The sequence below is a fragment of the Podarcis vaucheri genome, assembly GCF_965113315.1.
Source record: "Podarcis vaucheri genome assembly, chromosome: 3".
In the NCBI taxonomy this organism is placed as follows: domain Eukaryota; kingdom Metazoa; phylum Chordata; class Lepidosauria; order Squamata; family Lacertidae; genus Podarcis; species Podarcis vaucheri.
Window position 1 is genome coordinate 95,552,860 of NC_138761.1, and position 20,583 is coordinate 95,573,442.

The following is a 20,583-nucleotide window of genomic DNA, read 5'->3' on the forward strand; positions in this document are numbered from 1 at the left end:
AGAGTTTTCCGTTTTGGAGGTGCTTCGCAAAACGAATCTCCTATGGGCTTGCTTCGCAAGACGAAAATGTCTTGCGAGTTCCTGCGGGGTTTTTTCCCTCCCCCCCTTTTTCTAAGCTGCTAAGCCGCTTATCAGCTGATCCGATAAGATGCTAAGCCGCTAAAAGCCGCTAATAGCGCTAATCCGCTAATCCGTCAATGGGCTTGCTTCGCAAGACGAAAAAACTGCTAGACGAAGAGAATCACAGAACGGATTCTTTTCGTCTTGCGAGGCACCACTGTACACACATTTTTGCATGCAATTTCCCCTAATATACACCATTTTGCAAAGTAGGTTTCCCTAATATAAAGAATTTTCCCATGTCTTTTTCAGCGATCTATGCATTTATATGGACAATCGAGCCAAGTGTATGCATTTTTGTACAAATTCCCTGACTGGGGAACTGCATTGCAAAATTCAGAGAAGTGCAAATTTCAAAGGATTCAGTTCTCTTATTGTTTTGGAAAGGGCTAATCAGGGAAGTTGATTTATAAATGCTTCACAATACCACTACATACTGTTATGACCTGTGCTCTAGGGCACTGTGGGAAATTTAAAACAATAGGTGGCATCCCAGACCCCACTGCTCCTATCAGATAAACCCATGGGCAGTGTCAGTGCCAGGCCCTGCTAAGGCTTTGCAGTCCTAGCTGTTGCCTGCAGTTTCAAGATGTTGACAACAGCTCTCCATTGTAGGATATCTGCTAACATTCTGACAAACAAATCAAGGCAGACACAGACAAGAGGCTGGATTCGTAAGGAAGCATTTCTGCTACGTAATCTGGTGAACATGGGTTCGCGTCTCCGCTCCTCCACATGCAGCTGCTGGGTGACCTTGGGCTAGTCATACTTCTTTGAAGTCTCTCAGCCCCACTCACCTCACAGGGTGTTTGTTGTGGGGGAGGAAGGGAAGAAAAATGCAACACAGAAGACAATGCACCAACAAGCAAGGTATGTGGGAAGTGGCTTCCTAAACCTGACCTCTAGCAATCTCAAAGCCTTTAGCTCACCTAATGTCAGTCTCTAAAAATACAAGTTCTCTGTAGGTAGTGATAAATCATGACGGAAAAAATAAGTCGGGAAGGACAGCTGTATGCCCTCCCACTTTTCCTCTTCTTCCATTTGGTATTTATATTCTTAGGATCATATTCAACTTCTCACATTTTTCCCCCTACAGTTGCCGTAGGTAGCAAAGCAAATCTGGGAGTGGAGGGAATTGTATCCTAACCAGCATGCTTTAGGGAGAGCCATGTGCAGAGGAGAGCGGTCTGTGTTTCAGGCCACATATAATTATTCCTGAAGAAATCTGATAGTCAGGTCCATTCACTGAATGGCTATTGTTGAACAATTTGGAAAATTCTCACTGATCAAATGCAAATCATTCAGAGATCTACCAGTGGATTCCCAATCTGCCTTATACCAGATCTAGAACGTGTGTGTGTGTGTGGTATTTTCAGTTCAGAGAAATGGGTTTTCTCTTCCACTTTTATACAATGACTGCTCTGCCTTTAAATTCCTCCCCCCCCCCCCCCCGATTTACAATGTTGTGGGTAAATAAGAGAACCTGCTACCACAAATTCCTAGTAGAGGATTTACTGATCCATCAGAACAGTTACGTTCGTCACAGTTGAAGCAACAGGATCTCAATCACCTGTTATGGAGTCAACTGATGGGACCTCTGCTGAGGACTCTCAAGCAATTGCTTGGTTCCTGGAGGAGCAAGTTAACTTTCCAAAGCATGTCATCATGTTAACAGAAGAAGAACATATCTCTTTGAGAAGACAGAACATGAGATTTTAGCTGGGTTGGTTTACTGTACTCTTCAGTGCCAACTTCCCGAATTGTGTCTTATAGAAGCACATTTTACCCTTATCCGTAAACTGCAAATGTTGTTGTTTTCTTTTATGCAATCATTTTTTCAAAAATGTAGGATTAGATCCAAACTTAGCTGTGAGCTGAAGAGCTCCTTCGGACCACAGAAGGCTTTTGATCCAGTGGAGCGATACAACTGTCAAAACGGGGAAGAGGTTATTTTCACTGGATCTCCCTAACACTGTGGCCCCCTCCCTGCCCTGTTTTGGAGGTTTCCTCTATTCTCCAGAGCAGATTTTCAGAAGGGGGGAAAGGAATCCATAAATATCACCTGTCCAGCACCCCCACCCCAACTTCTGTTGGAGGAAGCATGGTCTAGAGATCTAAGCCATGGAAAATCAAATCTTACAATGACGATGATTTGAGAATGTGTCAGCCATGCAAAAATTCACACTGAAATAAGGCTGAGGCCGACAGGTGTCACAGTGATCACTACTCCTAAGTGTGGGGGCAGTCATTTACAACAAACAGTGAACAGAAGCCCATACTTCCTACTGTGTGGGTTGGATCAGCACAACGGAACTATTATAAATAACCTTTCAGCTCTCAGCTGTCCTATTCCCAAGAGATGCAAATGCTATCTTTTGGAATGAAGAACTCTTAGCCATAGTTTAGGGTTGCCATATTTCAAAAAGTGAAAATCCAGACAAAAAAAATGTTGGGTGGTTTTTTGTTTTTGTTTTTTGCAAAATCTCAAAAAAATGAAGTTTTTGAGCTACTTTTAAGGAAATTTGCCAAAATCTACACTTCTAACATGGATTGCCATACGTCCAGATTTTCCCGGACATTCAGCGATTTCCACCTGGACACTGTTTCCGACAGCCTAATCCCTGTTATGTCAGGGAAATTCCGGATGTATGTCAACCCTCCTGTAGCTCCAATGTAGGGAAGTCTGTTCCATGGCAGAGGCAGAGTTAGGGGAGCACCAATGGTTCAGCCACACTGGGGGCAAAGCCTCAGGGGGACCTCAGAGGATGCCACAACTATTATTTAGAATGGAGCAGGAGAGGCAGCGGGGCGCCGAATTTTGGTGTCGCGCAGGATGCCACTGAAATTTCAGTCCCCAAGGTTCATCACTGGTCACGGGTTACAATTAAAGGGCAGCAAGTGCTTGTTTGGTGGAAGCACCAAAGCTCAATCATAGAGCATCTGCTCTGCAATCTGAAAGTCCCAGGTTCATTTCCATGCATCTCAAGGTAGAGCTGGGAATGTCCTCAGCCCCAAACCCTGGAGTCAGTATGGGCAATGATGAGCTAGATAGACCAGTGGTATGACTTGGTTCCCATCCTCTCTGTTACATCTAAAGCAGTATCATACGACTTCCATAACAGCCATAGCTTCCCACAAAGAATCCTGGCAACTGTTAAGGGTGCTGAGCATTGTTAGGAGACCCTTGTTCCCCTCACGAAACCACGCTGGGAACTGTGAGGGGAGCAGAGGTCACCTAACAATGCTCAGCACCCTTAACAAACTGTGGCCCCCAGATACTTTGGGGGGAAGCCATGAATGTTTAAAGTGGTAAAGGGACCATTGGGTCCAGTCGTGACCGACTCTGGGGTTGCGGCGCTCATCTCGCTTTATTGGCCGAGGGAGAAGGCGTACAGCTTCTGGGTCATGTGGCCAGCATGACTAAGCTGCTTCTGGCGAACCAGAGCAGCGCACGGAAATGCTGTTTACCTTCCCGCCGGAGCAGTACCTATTTATCTACTTGCACTTTGACGTGCTTTCAAACTGCTAGGTTGGCAGGAGCAGGGACCGAGCAACGGGAGCTCACCCCGTCGTGGTGATTCGAACCGCCGACCTTCTGATCGGCAAGTCCTAGGCTCTGTGGTTTAACCCACAGCGCCACCCGCATCCCTGTTTAAAGTGGTACAATAGTGCTTAAATGCAAAGTCTAGACAGGGCCTTGGTTTAAAAGCTTGTGTTCTGTTGTTGTTATATTTTTAGAAATAGTGGAAATGTCAGTTGGATTTTATCTCTCACACACCCTTCACCCCACTGCCACTACATTTACTAAAATGGGTCACCTCTGATAGGGATTCGGTATTTCTGTGTTATGCAGAGCAGCCTTCCCCAGGCTGGTTCCCTCCAGATGTTGTTCAGACTCCAACTCCCATTTGCCCCAGCCAGCACAACCAACAGTCGGGGGGGGGGGATAATCCAACAACAACTGGAGGGTGCAGGGTTGGCAAGGACTGATACAGAGGAACAGAGGAGTGGGTCTTTCTGTGTGAATTCTGTTGTGGGGAGGAGAGAGAGGGAGGGAGGGGGAGGGAGTGCATGTTTTAGGGTCTAAAGACATGTTAAACCTAGAACATGAATCAGCCCAAGTCCACGGTGCCCTTTAACTGAACCTTGATATTATATGACCAACCCAAATGCCTTTGCTGTTTTCCTGAGCCAGAATGGAAATGAAGAAACCAAGTGAGAGGCACAGGTGTTTAAACTGAGCTATGTTATTGTGCATCGGTCATTCCAAAGAAAAGCCCCCATAGAAGTGAGATTAGTAAGCCAAACGTGCAAGCTTCTGACTCCACTGCTATTCTTTTCAGTTTCGCCATAAGCATCTGTACAATTGGACGTCACAGCTGTGCTTAAAAAGCTGGGCATGTCACTTTGTCATATGGGTGAAAATCCACTCAAATTGTTGGTGTGTTGCTAAATATGACAGAACAGTCAAAGAGTGGTCATACGCAACCTGCTATTCAAGTTTCTGATGTGTAGATCGTTCTATTTATGTATCTCTAACAGGGAAAAGATTATTTGTTTAAATACCATCTCAAATCAAGCAGTTCTTCCCTAGGTGCACTATAAATCCAAACAATATATAAAAAATGTCATTTTAAAATCTCCTTCTTTCCCTAAACTTAGACAAGTTTGGACAGGTGGTGTTTTGTTTTGTTTTTTAAGGGGTGTAAAACTGCGATGCGTAATTCAGTATCAGAGCTGAGCTCAGGAGCTCATTACCAAAGTAGTTAAGTTCCTAAAGAATCAGAACACAAGGAGTCCAACCACAGGTAAAAGAGGACTATAGCTCTGGGCAAAGTCAAACTTCTGAGTCTGGTATTTCTGGGGATCTCTCAAAAAAGGTGAAACAATTCAACAGATTGAACTTAATTCATTCCCAAGTCCTATTTTTTCTGTTAACTTGACCCTTAAGTAGCCCGTTATGTAAGCTAACACACTGTCTGCACAGAGGAGGAATGAGCAGGGACGTTGCTGCCTTCCCCTTCTCCTTCCCCTGGCCTGACCTTTATATCCCCTCCACCTGTGAGTGGCAGGGAGTCTGGTTTGGTGCTATGCGCCTCCCTCTCCGAAATGAAATGTGGCTCTCCCACCTAAGAAAGAAGGCTGGCTGCAGGACTGTATACATTCCTTTGACTGTTTTATAAATGGTACATAGAGAGAGAGGATCACACTTCTCTGAGATGGAGAACATCAACACATATGATTACCTAGGAGCAGTCCTTTCTTCTTCATCATCATCATTTATATGCCGCCCATCAGGTTGGGTTGCCCCAGCCACTCTGGGTGGCTTCCAACAAATTATAAAACCACAGTAAAACATCAAACGTTAAAAAACTTTCAATGCACAACCAACCACTCTCCGAAGAGTTCTTCTGTGTGAATGGTACACATCTTCTATGAGCAAAGAGAGCTGCAATGTTAACTTCCCAAATTAAGAGTACAAATATCATGAGGAAAGGCCTTGCTAACCTTTAAATTTGTGATTCGGTCTAAAGCCTATTCAATACAGCATGTCTCTTACAGCGATGTCCTACTACAATCTACCCCACATAAAATTTGGGGAAGGGCCATTTCAACAGCTGGGCTTGCCCCGAAGAATGGCATCACAAACAAAACCAAGAGGAAACCTTAAAAAACAAAACAACTATACCCGACTATGTTGGCCTATCTTTACTCGGGGGGGGGGAGACAACCAAGTAAACAATCAGATTTTTTTTATAAAAAAAAAACTGGCTGAGGGGAATTGAACTTTCTCCCACTTCAGCATGCTATTCCTGAAACTCTAGATTAAAGACCTTACCCAAGACCAAGGTGACTCAGTGTCTTCAGACGGCATCTTGAGATGGTCTCTTTCTTCCATTACCAGAGAAATATTCTGCCCAGGGGCTGTTAAAGCTTCTGTTGGAATTAAAAAATGCTGCCTTTAAGTAATGCGTTGTTGACAACAAAGATCCAGAGAAAGTAATTTCCCTGTGATCATGTTTGCTTGCGAATTTAGCCTGCTCAAGTTCTTGGAACCTCAGCCAGAACAAGAAACATGAGCTCCGTAAGCCGGTGCACACTCACTTCGCAACTGACGCCTCAAGTAGCCTTGTTAAGTCATAAGCCTCCCTGAAAAACGGAGGTGTTTATCTTCTTCTTCTTTCTACATGCAGGGGGAAGAGCTTCCAGTAAGAGGCACCTCGGTTAGACCGTTCAGATAGTGACACTTCAACTAGGGGTGAGGAAGGGGTGCAAGCTTGCATCATCCAGTTGGTGGCTTCTGTGGAGTAGCAGAAAACACTTCTGCTAGCATCAGGCAATGCATCTGGGTTCCCACACACAAAAACCCAGATCCCGCTGCCCACACTACATGCTTCAGCACTGTGTCCCAAACTGTCCTGGACTCTCCATACTCAGGAGAAGCTTTTCAGGGGCTGCACTGAGTAGGGTCAGTAAAAAATAAAATAAAATAATCGGCTGACCACCTTTCACAAACAGAAATGCTTTCAGTTAGCCTAGATTCTCATACCAATGGGCGCGGAGGTCCATTCAGGTGGTCTGTAGAAAGATTGTCCCTTATTATTATTATTAGTCTAACAGAGATCAAGACCATTTTAGCCAGGGCCAGATGATCAAGCAGGCTAACAGAGCTCTGATATGGAGCCCATGATTTTCATAATACAGCATTTTGGCAGCCTTCTCATTCCCCCTTTTTTGCTTCTCAGCAGGGTGATTTAGGGCCCATGATTTTCATAATTCCTTTTGACAGGAATATTAGGGATAGTGAAGAAATTATTATTACTATTTGCTACTGGGAAGAAATTGATAATTTGGGTCTCCATAATTCTCAGGTGGTAGGGCACTTGTATCCAGATCACTTTCATGTGCTAGAAGAATCCAGGCAGCCAAATTCCTGTGAGAGATTTTTTTCCTAAGCACATCTGGATATTTTTAGGCATAATCAGCATGATCTTGTAAGTTAAGCACTTCTCAAACCTCCTGGTTTCATTGGTGTACACTGTGAAGCAGCCCTAACCCTACTTTTGTCCCTTTCTGTTGAGCTTTCCCCTTCCATTTTTTGCTGAAATGATGTAAGCAGGATTAGCAAAAGGATTCACAGGGACTCAGTTTTCTGTTGAACCTGTTTCGGAACAACTTTCCCCTCGCAACTCCCAATACACACAATGGTGCCCAAAAACATGAAGTAACATCCCATCATGTTCTGAAGCTGATCCTGCCTGCATGTCTCCCTTCTTACCAGGAACAACACAGAAAAAAACAAGAAGTCCCCCCTCAAAAAAGGGGGGGGGAGATAATAATGACGTACACACCCAGCACCAATATGGCAGATGAACCTGAGGCAAAGGGCCTTAGGTCTCTGACGGGCCTGTTCACAGGTGCATAAATCCCTCAAAATCCCATTTGCTCCAATTCCTCCCACAGGCCTGTATAAAAAGCACCACCACAACTACAGTAATTGTAGAGATAACTAAAAACCATAAATAGTTGTCTAAATGCCTGTGGCAAAGTTTATAAATGTCAATTCTCCAGGCACAATCCTGTAAACTATGAGAGGGGGGCAGTGCCACTCATAATATTAATGTGTGCTGTTAGCTAGGGTTGCCATATTCCCAAAAGTGAAAATCTGGACCCAGTTGTTGAGCTTTTGTTGGGGAACATCTCTCCCCTTGCCTCAGCAAAAAAAAAATAATAATAATAGTCCTGCTTGTCTGGGCTTTCCCCAGACATTTTGCCAATTCAGCAAAAATCAGCCCGGACGCCATTTTGCTGCTCAATTCCCATACGTGTTCACTGAACTGAGAGGATGCACACCCTCCATATTCAAGTCTCCAGTGCTCTAAGTTGTAAGGTGGAAGCTTCCCTCAGATTTTTTAATTATTATTCTTCATTAACACAAAATCAAAAATAAAAATGAGCAATAAAAACAGAAACCCCATAATCAAAGTTACAAAACATAGGAGCAATACAGACCGTGCCTATTTTCAAATGAAGAAAGCAGATAATGTAGAAAAATAAAAGTGGTGAAATGTATCATGAAACACACACACACACACACACACACACACACACACACACACACACACACTTTAGAATCCAGGCTGATAAGAAGCAAGCAATGGGTCCTTCAGCTTAGCTACTAATTTCAGGAAGCCAAAGGCTGACCCTGTGAGATACACTCTGGAGTTCAAGGGCAGCTTGTATGCAGACATTGCATTGGCCTCTCTTGGTTTGGGAGAAGGCAGGAGCTCGTTCCAACCTCTCAATTTTTTCAAGAAGAGCCTAGCATGTGCAGAATACTTCACTAACGGAGTGAATAATGTCACAATTGATTTGAGATCTGCCTTTGGAAGTATGCTTTCCATCCTTAAAAACTGCAATGATTTCTCGCTGGGTCAAAGCTCTCGCTGCTGAAATGCCCACATTGTGATTCTGTTTTGCACCAATTCTGGTTAAATGTCCCAGTCCGTTCTGTCCTGATGCATCTCTTAAGTCAATCAAGTCAGCTCCATAATTATAACTCATGGAAACAAAATGCAGACTGGTGCACTAATCTTTATTGATACATCTGTTGTTTCATGTGTAAAGGATGTGAAATCTTTCCACCAGGTTATATAACTACTGTTACTATTTATAGTGAGCTGTTACAAGCTGATTCCCAGAGTCAGTGCTGAATAAATAATGGTGACTGTATACATTTTGTGGAGTTCAGTATTTGACCACAATGCCCAAACAAGTTCAGCTTGATTTTGCTTTAAAAAAACAACAACCATATTATCCTAATTTGGCAATTACTCCACTAGTGGTGCAATCAAATTGGTTAGGGGTGAGTGGGAGAAATATTCAGAAGTACCTATTTTTGTGTGCACAGAGACTTAACATTTTTGACTTCAAATTCAAGAGTAATCAAGATTTGGGAGTAGAGATGGAAAGACCTGGGGGAAAAAAAATGGGGGGACCAGGTTTTTTTCCTTTTTTCCCCAAAGCCTTTGGGGGAAAATGGGAGGAAACCTGGGGTTTTCCCCCAATTTTTCTGCTTTCTTTTGAAAGGCTTCCCATCACTATTTGTGAGTCAAGGTTAAAGAAGCATTCAACGTCAAAAGCCAAAACTGAAAATATTTATTAACTGAGTAACCAAACCAGACAAAAGACAAATCACATTACATAAGCTGATCAGGATGGGATCGAAAACAGTTTGCTGGATAGAGTAGCTACATGGACATAGTTTTGGTCCTTCCTCCCATGAGTTGGTGCATTGTGAGGTATGCCCTGTTACCCCAGGGTATTCCTACTTCCATCTGCGGCACGGTGGCAGGCTCATTGTTCCAAGTCTAAGCCTCAAATGAAAGCAAGCCATTAGACTTCCACATGACCATTTGTATAAGGTGGAAGAGTCACCACCCATAACATTTCATCCGAGCAGGCAAAACCTAAAGCTGTCAATGTTCATTGACTTATAGTGAGCTTTGGGGGAGACCCTTCATTTTCCCCCTTGGGCTAGATGCTGCCAAGTAAGAAACTCCAATTTTATTGGACCAAGCCTACTGCACCAACTCTGAGAATTTACAACATGAAATAGGTGTCAGAACCATGCAATGACCGTGAAGGCTCTTTCATATGTGACAATAGGATCAATGGTACTTGTCTAGATGGTCCCAACCACCCCCAGCACCCTTAATAAATACATTAGGAAGGAACAGGGATTTCTTTTCTTTATTGTTACGCCAATATCCTAGATGAGGAACCATGCCATTGTCTTCCCTCTGGCTCAGTAAGAGCAGATCTGAAACATGGGATCTGAGAAGGGGAGTTACATTACTCCTTTTGGGGGGGAAAGTTCCTACAGAAAAGATTTGACCATGTAGGAAAAACCCAAACTTTGGCTATATTCTATAACAACAGTGGTGGGGAAGAGACACACAGTCAAACTGAAAGAGCATTTTAAAAATATCTACAGGTTTATGTAAAATCAAGGCATGTTGCCTCAGCCCTCTCCCTCCTCTCAGGAACCAAAGGAGGATGCAAAAGTTGAGGATCCAAGTCACTGCAATGATGGAAAGCCCTCTACAAGTGGAACAAATATTTGGAGAATGTTGGACAAAGTTGGAGCGCCATAAACAGTGCAGGAGTTTCAATACAGAGGTTAAGCAGCAGGTGCATGTCTTTCGACCTACAGAGGATCCTACTTACAATTTCACAATTGTCATTTGTGTGCTTTAAGGCCAGTCCAAAATTAAAAAGGTAAAGGTAAAGGGACCCTTGACCATTAGGTCCAGTCGTGGCCAACTCTGGGGTTGCGGCACTCATCTCGCTTTATTGGCCGAGGGAGCCGGAGTGCAGCTTCTGGGTCATGTGGCCAGCATGACTAAGCCACTTCTGGTGAACCAGAGCAGCGCACGGAAATGCCATTTACCTTCCTGTTGGAGCAGTACCTATTTATCTACTTGCACTTTGACATGCTTTCAAACTGCTAGGTTGGCAGGAGCGGGGACCAAGCAACGGGAGCTCACCCCGTTGCGGGGATTCGAAATTAGTCCAAAATTAGTTTCCCGCTAATTTCCCTCTTACTTGTGCTCTTTGCCTTACAAAGGATCTGCACAATTACGGCACATGTGGTAGAGTGGAACTGCCCTCCCAATACTGGCATTGCTGCTGCTTAACTAAGGTGGTGAGGGGGGCATGTTCAGGAATGCCCCTACTGCTGCACTCACATGCCCCCAACCGTGCCACCTTCCAACCCGTCCCCAACCAGGTAAGCAGTGGCAGTACCAGTGTCAAGAAGGTGGTTCTGCAGCTCTGCCCCACTGCATGGCCCCTTACTGGCTCTATGTGTTCCACTTAGTGAAAGAGGCAGATCTGAACCACTGCTAACTTCTACAGTTTCAGGGATGGGACAGCCATTGCCTCTTTGTCTCAGTACCTCTTGGTTCAATCTGCAACCCGTTTTGCATCCAGCACTATCTAATCAAATTAAGGCTGCTTTTCTTTTTATGGGGCATGGTATCATGATCAAAACACCTTTCCCCTGTTTGCTTCCCCTCCCCACAAGCTCAGAAACTCCCCCCCTTTTTTTAGTATAGTGAAAAGATAGCAGGTGCAGTAGGTTTGGGGCTGGTATAGATAGCTCCAGCCATTTCCTTCTCTATGGCCCTTCTATCCTCTTGAAGAATCAACTTTCATCGTTCCATTTCCAATAGCATTTCTTCTTATCCATTTCTTTTCTAAAGTTGGGGAGGGAATCATGACCAGGAGTCAAGTGAGTGGGGAGACGGTATTTAACCTTTAGGCCTTCCTCCCTCCCAAATCCCTCCTCCCAATTTTGGGGAAGACGAAAAGGGGACAACCCACTTGTTTTGTTTAACATCCAGCTGAAAAAAGCTCTGAGATACTTGAAAGCTTGACAAATATTTTGTGATGCTTTAGTTGGTCATACTCAAAATTAAGGTATTACCTCACCATTATTTTTGAAAAGTTTTACTGATGGACTGATTTCTATGTATTCCCACAAAAGAAACCTCAAACCCCAAACAAGAAACCACTTAATGAGGGGTGCTGTTAAATATCAGAGAACTATTAAATGTACCCTAGGTGTTGTTTTTATTTGCACAGCAAACCTGAGATGTCTTAGGATGGGCAGTGCAACAAACCATCTGTTTTTAAAAAACTATTTAATATTAACACTTCCTTTAACTAATCACCAGTTCATTCAGACACCTTCCTACCTACTAAAACATTCAGACTTTTAAAAACAACTCCAACTGTCCGCTTTCAATATTCTCAATAAATCAGAAAAGGTCACTATAATACATTTCTACATATTACAAAAAGTCTGCCTCTTAAAAATTATGCAAAGCAGCCAGCAGTCCTGAGGTTAGGCTGGAAAGCAAGCTTTCATTATAATAAGTATATAAGGCACTCTCCACTGGGATGTTCTCCTATGGATACCTGTCACGAAATGAATGCTCTTGAGCACATTCCATTCATTTCCATGGGGTATGCACTGGGGAACATCCCAGTTAATTTTGCCTTTAGCACTCTACATAGAGCAGATCAGCAATGCTATATTTGCTAATCAGTAGCAATTTTCTAAGAATGAAACTTCCTCTCTTTTTTTTACTACGCTGGCACCCTAGGTTTACAAAAACACAGAGGAGAGAATCTACATCTACATCTCATAATTTTGAAGCTGTGCCACAAGTGTCTGGTACCGAAACAGTTTGTAAAATATATACAGCAAAAACAAAAAAGGGAGAAACAACAGAAATATTACGCAGTAGCTCCATCCTCAATATAACGGGAGTCACTTTCTCAAGTTCATTAAATTACAAAAAGGTTACTAACAAAATTTCGGAATTATAAACATAAATTGGTCAAATAAAATATAACTTTAATACAAATATTTCAAAATCGCCTAACTTTTGTTCCTACGAAGCAGCTTCTTTTGCAAACATCGTGTAAACAGCACAGTTCTCCTTCCCCCCGCCCTCTTTTCTCTCATGCAACTCATTTTATTTGGTCAGAGAAAAGACAGCTTCTTATGCCGCGTGATCATTTCCCATCAAATGTGCCGTCCCGTCAGAAAGAAGAGGGGCTTGTCTTCTTTGGCGTTGGCTGTTTGGAACTCGTCTCTCAGTCGGAATTGCCATTCGTCTTCGAGTTCCAGTCGGACGACTGTTTGGCGCAGCGAGTTCCTGTCTTGGCATATGACACATAAAGTGGCACCTGTGGAAATTATCATTATTATAGGTTGTTGGTTGTTGTTGTTTTTGTCATGTGTGCATCACTTTCTATATTTCCTGCTTAAAAAAAAAAAAACTGGCTGCAAAGGCCTCCTGGAATGGTGTTTTATTGCAGGTATATTCCGCAACAGTTAATAGCGCATAAACAGTGGATTTATTCTGCTTTATTAGTCCTGTGATGCTTCCCCAGTGCTACCACATTACTGCAACCAAAGTGAGACAAAAGAAAAACCCAGAACACGGTGAACAGCATGGATATGCACTGCACACAGGATATGCACTGACAGGAAATGAGCAGTATAACTGCCTCCAAACATTTTCAAGCACAAATAGTAATGAAAATGGGATCTTGTTTTTGGCCTCCCTAATAGCATCATGGGCACAAATACAGTGGTGCCTCGCAAGACGAAAAGAATCCGTTCTGTGATTCTCTTCGTCTAGCGGTTTTTTCGTCTTGCGAAGCAAGCCCATTGAAGGATTAGCGGATTAGGGCTATTAGCGGCTTTTAGCGTCTTATCTGCTGATCGGATCAGCTGATAAGCAGCTTAGCGGCTTAGAAAAAGGGGGGGAGGGGAAAAACCAGCAGGAATTTGCAATACATTGTCATCTTGCGAAGCAAGCCCATAGGAGATTCGTTTTGCGAAGCACCTCCAAAACGGAAAACTCTTTCGTCTAGCGAGTTTTCCGTCTTGCGAGGCATTCGTCTTGCGGGGCACCACTGTACCATATTCTTCGCTCTAGAAGACACAATTTTTCCCTCCTAAAAAGTAAGGGGAAATGTGTGTGTGTCTTATAGAGCGAATGCAGGCTGTGTGGCTAAGCCAGAAGCCAGAACAGCAAGAGGGAGCGCTGTGCAGCGCTCCCTCTCGCTGTTCTAGCTTCTGGCTTAGCCGTGCGTAGCCTCTTCATGGCAGTGGGGAGCCTTCATCCCGCTGCCCTGAAGAGGCTGCACAGCTATCCCAGAAGCCAGAAGAGCAAGAGGGATCGGTGCACACCGATCCCTCTTGCTCTTCTGCGCACTGATCCCTCTTGCTCTTCTGGCTTCAGTGAAAGCAACACAAAGCCTCTTGAGCGCAGCGGGAGCACTCCTGCCTCTTTGCTCAAGAGGCTTTGCGTTGCTTTCTTGTTTTCCTCCTCTAAAAACTAGGTGCGTCTTATGGTCGGGCGCGTCTTATAGAGCAAAAAATACAGTAATCATGAGTGGGTGATGAAAATGACATTTGGAGAGGCCCCAAGTGGCTTACAGTCATAGAGCGCATAACTGCAAATAAAATTGAGTTGCAGCCAGGATAGCTGAGTTGGTGAGAGCGTGGTGCTGATAACACCAAGGTTGCAGGTTCAATCCCCTTATGGGACAGCTGCCTATTCCTGCATTGCTGGGGGTTGGACTAGATGATCGCCAGGGTCCTTTCCAACTCTACAATTCTATGCTTCCATGCAACAATAAGGTCAGTATAGATAGCAACATAGGCCTATAATCTAATCTCTCAATTAAATAACAATTTAAAACAACAAGTGCCATTCAAAGGGGGAAAGCAGTCTTAAAGGGGATAGACCGCCCAGGGTTTTTTGCTTACAACTTCCAGGGGTTCCACTGGAAACTGGCTCCTTCTGCCCACATCTGGCATAGGATTGGAATCACACTTTCCCCCATTTGCAAAGTAATTACTCCTATTAAATCTTCCTCCCTTTGTTGAGCAAGGCATTATGAAATTATCTTTGGAACACTCAGAGCTCTTGCTGACAACTGGAGTGAATACTTGGCCCTGTGCCATGCCCTGGCTCCTGCTAAACATGTTCCTTCTCCCCAGGCAATATCTATCCCAGCACTGAACAGCCCCTTTTCCCAGGAGCTCCTCTTTCTCATAAGCATTATGTTTGGCACCGAGGATGCAAATCTGAATTCTTAATGTTTGCTGGATTTTGAATGCCAGAAAAATGTTTGTTTTTGTTCAGTCACTGGTATTTCCACTTCAAAAGGTGGGGAGGTAGGTGATGGGAAAGACTTTGGCTTCAGACCTTGGAGAGCAGCTGCCAGAATAGGCATTGGGCTAGATCAGGGTTTCCCAAACTTGGGTCTCCAGCTGTTTTTGGATTACAGCTCCCATCATCCCTAGCTAGCAGGAGCAGTGGTCACGGATGATGGCAATTGTAGTCCAAAACCAGCTGGAGACCCAAAGATTGGGGAACCTTGGGCTAGATAGTTTGACCTGGTAGAAGACAGCTTTTTTATGGATCACACATACAAGTCTTCCCAACCGCAGCAAGATTGTGAATGGGAGTGATGGTGGCACAAAATTCTGACCTGTTCATTTTATGACATCAAAACATTTTAAATAACTAAAACAAAAACAAAACTGGCATCAATATATCTACAAATGTTAGTTAGGCATGGATCAGCATGTCCCCTCCGCCCTCTTTCTCACAGCAAAGATGTCAGAAACAAGTCATAGCTTGGTGTGTCGGCAATACTTGGTTCTTACCTTTCAGAAAGTGGAATTTCTTCAAGAAGCTTGCTACCACAAAGGAATCACAGAGGTACAGCAGTAGTCCACTGAATATCATATCAGAGCAAGACACATTCAGAGAATGAGGTCGGGAGCTGACATAGCAAACTGCAATCTGATTTGCAAGGGGAACAAAGGCAGGTATTATAGTCCCCTCAGTCTAAAGCACAGCTAATTTTAGCATGATCAAACTAGTGTGCCCAAAGAAACATCTGCAACCATTCAGAATAAGAACATTTTGAAACGCCATGTGACTCTTTCGTAGCAAATGTATGCCATTTGGGGGTTGTCATGGTGAATAAAATAAAATTTGTTTTATTTTTTTTAAATCATTTATGTTTTTTTATGGCATATACACTGGGAAAACCCAGCCAGATGGGTAATAAATCATATAATGGTAATAAATCATCATCATCATCATCATCATCATCATTCAATATCCATATATTATCCCTTTTCCTAGGACTTCCCAGTCCATCTCTCCATGGCATTCTAAGTAAACCTTAGAACCAAAGGGGGTATTGGGTTGCTCCCAACTTTGGTTTCTTCTGGGTTTTTCTTTTTGGTTGAGAAGGTTCTGAATGTCTGCTAGTGGGGGGGGGAGGGAGTATGGCAGAATAAAATAAAATCTGTTTTGTGCCATCACAACTGTAAGTGATGGCCTTTCCCAACGCCACATGGCATTGAAGCTGCAGCTCATAGCATGTGCACAAGGTTCCTCAGAGGAGCATGAAGGAACAGCTCATCCTCCTTGCACCTGCACTGGAACCTGAACCACTTTGACACATGTGCTTTTCCACTTACCGTATTTTTTGCACCATAACACTCACTTTTTTCCTCCTAGAAAGTAAGGGGAAATGTCTGCGTGTTATGGAGCGAATGCCTGCGGGTGGTGGTGGGGGGATCTGCTGCAGTCGTGAGCAGAGGATCTATGGTTCCCCTTCCTTCCCTCCTCCATGGTTACAAAGCATGGATCCACATGGATCCTCAGGATTTTTGCATTGGGCTACTCCAAACTCACTGTCAGATCACATGTCTGTGGCCACAGCATGAAGCACAAAAATCATATATCCACTATTTCGTTTAGAATATTTTTTTTCTTGTTTTCCTCCTCTAAAAACTACGTGCGTGTTATAGTCTGGTGCGTGTTATAGAGCGAAAAATACGGTAAATATGCGTTGGCAGGAGAACGCCCTACAGGCGAGAGTTTTAACTGCTGAAGCACCTGCTTTCACTTGGACCACTTAAGAATCATGCACAGGGAGACAAAGAAAGCTGTTTATCAAACTCAACAAACTAACAAAGCAAATGCATTACCTGGGGTCCCAAATTAAGGTAGCAATCCACAGATAGCACTGGATGGCTGTAGTTCTTCAGCGAGAGAGGAAAGAAGCGGTGGCTGTGATACTGGAGGTATTTTTCAAGCAGCAGCTGAGCAGGAGCAGCCAAGAAGGTGTGCTTGCTGTCGGGAGCGCATATGTACTGAGCCGGGGCAATCGAAACAGGGTTATCCGACACCTAAAAGGGATGCGCCATACAGGGGGAGTGTGACATTTAGATTAAAAACGCAAGGGAAGGCTCCCTACAGGTTAATACAATTAACACCAGTGACAATGCTGGCCACATATGGGTGGACAGCTTATAGACCACAGACTTTCTTTGGATAAATACAATGATATTTGGAGCGAGTTTACACAGAATGTATTAGGTTACTGACAATTATATGTGTATAAGGATAATGATAATATACACATCTGTATATTAATGTATGATAACGTAACAGTATTTCCCCCCCCCCTTCATTCTCATTCTTTCTTTCTTTTCTCACTCTATATCTTTTTTATAAATGAAATTCTTCTAATAAAAAAAACAACCAAATATATGGTCCTGTTCAGGTCTTCAAGAAGAAGAAGAAGAAGAAGAAGAAGAAGAAGAAGAAGAAGAAGAAGAAGAAGTAGTAGTAGTTTGGATTTGATATCCCGCTTTATCACTACCCGAAGGAGTCTCAAAGCGGCTAACAATCTCCTTTCCCTTCCTCCCCCACAACAAACACTCTGTGAGGTGAGTGGGGCTGAGAGACTTCAGAGAAGTGTGACTGGCCCAAGGTCACCCAGCAGCTGCATGTGGAGGAGTGGGGATGCGAACCCGGTTCACCAGATTATGGGTCTACCGCTCTTAACCACTACACCACACTGGCTCAAGACCTCTCTCGATTAGTATAGCAAAGAGGGGAGAGTGAAGAAGACATGACTAGCTGGCCTATAGAATCATAGAACCGCAGAGCTGGAAGGGACCCCATGGGTCATCTAGTCCAACCTCCTGCTAAATCATCCATGCCCTCCACCATTTCCCTGCCACCTGGCCACAATGCTCTCCACGTGACTTAGAACCTTGTACGATCTGGCGTCACATCATTTGGATGCATGTGCCCTTCTAATTAAGCATGTGTCAGCAGGAGAATGTCCTACCGATGAGAGCACAGGCCCTTACTTGTGTCACTACCACTTAAGAACCATTCATAGGGAGACACAGGAAGCGGACTTGTTCTGAGTCAGACCATGCATCTGTCCAACTCAGTGTTGTCCACACTCACGGGCTGGACCTCTACGGGATTTCAGACTGGGCCTACCTGGAGGTGCTGGGGACTGAACCTGGCAGCTTCTGCAAGCAGTGCTGGTGTGCTAGCATGAAGCTACCGGCCTCCCCTCTAAGAATCACTCAGGCTTTTTTTGGGGGGGGACGACCAGCCTCTTCCTGGAATGGTACAGTGGTACCTCGGGTTACATACGCTTCAGGTTACAGACTCCGCTAACCCAGAAATAGTGCTTCAGGTTAAGAACTTTGCTTCAGGATGAGAACAGAAATCGTGCTCCAGTGGCGCAGCAGCAGCAGGAGGCCCCATTAGCTAAAGTGGTGCTTCAGGTTAAGAACAGTTTCAGGTTAAGAACGGACCTCCAGAATGAATTAAGTACTTAACCTGAGGTACCACTGTATACACTTACAAAAACAACAACTTCTCAAATAATAAGCTTCTTATCAATTGCTACAGAGCATGCAACAAAGAAAAACAGCGATAAAATGATGCTTATCGTTCTTCTTCTTTGCTGTGACCTGCATAATCTGGATTCTAAATAAATACAAAGGCTCTCCCCACAGCAGACTATCATCCTCTAAAACAGCGGTTCTCAACCTGTTGGTCCCCAGACGTTGTTGGACTCCCATCATCCATGAGCTCTGGCCTTGCTAGCTAGGGGTGATGGGAGTTGTAGTTCAACAACATGTGGGGACCCACAGGTTGAGAAAGGCTGCTCTAAAACATAGAGGGCAGCATGGCAGGTGAGGAGGATGAATCAGAGCAGATAAGAGTTTGCATCCTCCCTCATCATGGGAGGTTTGGAAAGGCTGAACAGGATCTATCTGTTTCACATATTCCCAAGGAAAACTGAAAACAAGCTGACATGCACAAATGAGTGACTTTGCCCGTTGCACCAACATCTTTCCTTTCTTTCCCCCCCACCGCCCCACTGTATTATAAGAACGAAACAAAAAGTGGGAGATTTCGCAGAAATTTCTGAATTCTGACCTTTGACTTAATATGAAAGGACCTTTGCCCGCCAACGGCAATTTGCTTCTTCATGACACTGAATCGGTTGAAGCGACAGATCAGGAGGCCAGCGCTGTGGGCACGCAGGTTGAAGTCCACGTCGTCACACACAAACCTGTCAGGCGGAGGGGACAGAGAATGCAAGAAGCAATAGGCCTTCATTAGCTGAAGTATTTCAAATTGCACGGAAATCGCAATGGTGGATACGGTTTTAAAAGGAAGAGTGTAAACCAAGACATCAAGGAAACTGGTTCAAGCGTGACCTTTGACAGAAAAGGGGGTATCAGTGCTCTGGCAGGCTGTGCTGCTGTGAGATTAAGGACCAAGCCCCACATAGATAAGCTGTTTATATATATTTTTCTAAATTAAATAAGCCAGGTGTGGTATTGAAAACTTTTGCACATGATGCCAGTGAGGGATTCAAAGAAGCTATTTTCATCAGGACCACAGCAGGAGAGGAAAAGTAAAAACTTCCTCCTCGCCACCTGCCAAGATCCTGATAATTGTCACCTCCCTTAAAAACTGCCATTTGCATTTGTTTTAACATGCAAGTTAAATGCAAAGACACATTAATCATCACATCTAGTTTGGCCCTGTTTATTTCCTTTTATTAGTTATGTTTCTCCGTTGCCTCGTGCAACAAGCCTGTAGGCGATGTGCAAAGGAAGAATTGACGGCACATCAAAAGAAGAATTAGCAATATGTCAAAATAAAAACTTACGATATTAATCAAGCGAAGCAACAGAAATAAATGAATATTGACACCAACACAATCATATAAAAACTAAAAGACACCCCACACACACCAGTTAAAACTGTTCACTGTCAACTGAATACAGACTAAAAGCAAGTATCTACTTGCACTTTGATGCGCTTTCGAACTGCTAGGTTGACAGGAGCAGGAACTGAGCAACGGGAGCTCACTCTGTCGTGGGGATTCGAACCGCCAACCTTCTGATCGGCAAGTCCTAGGCTCTGTGGTTTAACCCACAGCACCACCCGCGTCCCTATAGCTTCTTAGGGACTATCAAATATAGTGTGGCTTATGCTATCAGAGACAAAAATCTACTTCATCAGCCTTGCCTCACCTGTTCTGGTTATACTGAACGTTCTGCGTTAGGTCCACGTTCAGCATGATAAAATCGTGAACATGGCAGCAAGAGAACGGCTCCTTGATCTCTCTGCTCTTGGTTTTACTTGACCACTTCCTCATCCCAATCAAGGCATAGTGGGTGACATCCGGAGTCGATTCAATGTGCTGAAGAATTTGCTTCAAGGAAATGTTCCTTTCAGTCCATGTGTATTCGCTGCAAGGGGCCAGAGAAACAGTTCAAAATCTGATTGCTCGAGGAAGCCCAGTGAATATGCCATCCCAAAGAAACCGCCCTTTACCTTTTTCTGTCACCTGAGCAATCCATTTCTACAGCATTCCACATGACACAGGAGTCGTCAGAGATGATGATGAAAGGCCAGACGTCTTGAGGCTTAATACCTAGCTCCTCCTGCCGATTTCGCTCAAGCTCCAGATTGTGGTAGGACAGTTCTTTTATTAGGAAGTGAGCAGCGCCTAAAA

At 44.0% G+C, this 20,583-nt stretch overlaps 2 protein-coding genes across 5 annotated transcripts in view; both read right to left on the minus strand.

The window, feature by feature from the left end:
- LPIN1 (lipin 1) overlaps positions 1 to 6,142 on the minus strand; it is a 76,967-nt gene extending 70,825 nt beyond the window's left edge. The window contains exon 1 of one of the 2 annotated variants that reach the window (XM_082218279.1): positions 5,960 to 6,142. In XM_082218279.1, coding sequence (XP_082074405.1) covers positions 5,960 to 6,019 — 60 coding nt within the window. In that variant the 5' untranslated portion in view covers positions 6,020 to 6,142. The remainder of the gene's footprint in view (positions 1 to 5,959) is intronic. The other variant, XM_082218282.1, reaches the window with a different exon arrangement.
- A 3,114-nt stretch (positions 6,143 to 9,256) lies between these two features.
- Positions 9,257 to 20,583, minus strand: part of GREB1 (growth regulating estrogen receptor binding 1) — a 90,663-nt gene continuing 79,336 nt past the window's right edge. For all 3 annotated transcript variants that reach the window (XM_082218157.1, XM_082218158.1, XM_082218159.1), the window contains 6 exons: positions 20,403 to 20,577; positions 20,099 to 20,317; positions 18,990 to 19,125; positions 16,724 to 16,924; positions 15,383 to 15,521; positions 9,257 to 12,882 (listed from right to left, as the gene is read on the minus strand). In XM_082218157.1, coding sequence (XP_082074283.1) covers positions 12,719 to 12,882; positions 15,383 to 15,521; positions 16,724 to 16,924; positions 18,990 to 19,125; positions 20,099 to 20,317; positions 20,403 to 20,577 — 1,034 coding nt within the window. In that variant the 3' untranslated portion in view covers positions 9,257 to 12,718. The remainder of the gene's footprint in view (positions 12,883 to 15,382; positions 15,522 to 16,723; positions 16,925 to 18,989; positions 19,126 to 20,098; positions 20,318 to 20,402; positions 20,578 to 20,583) is intronic.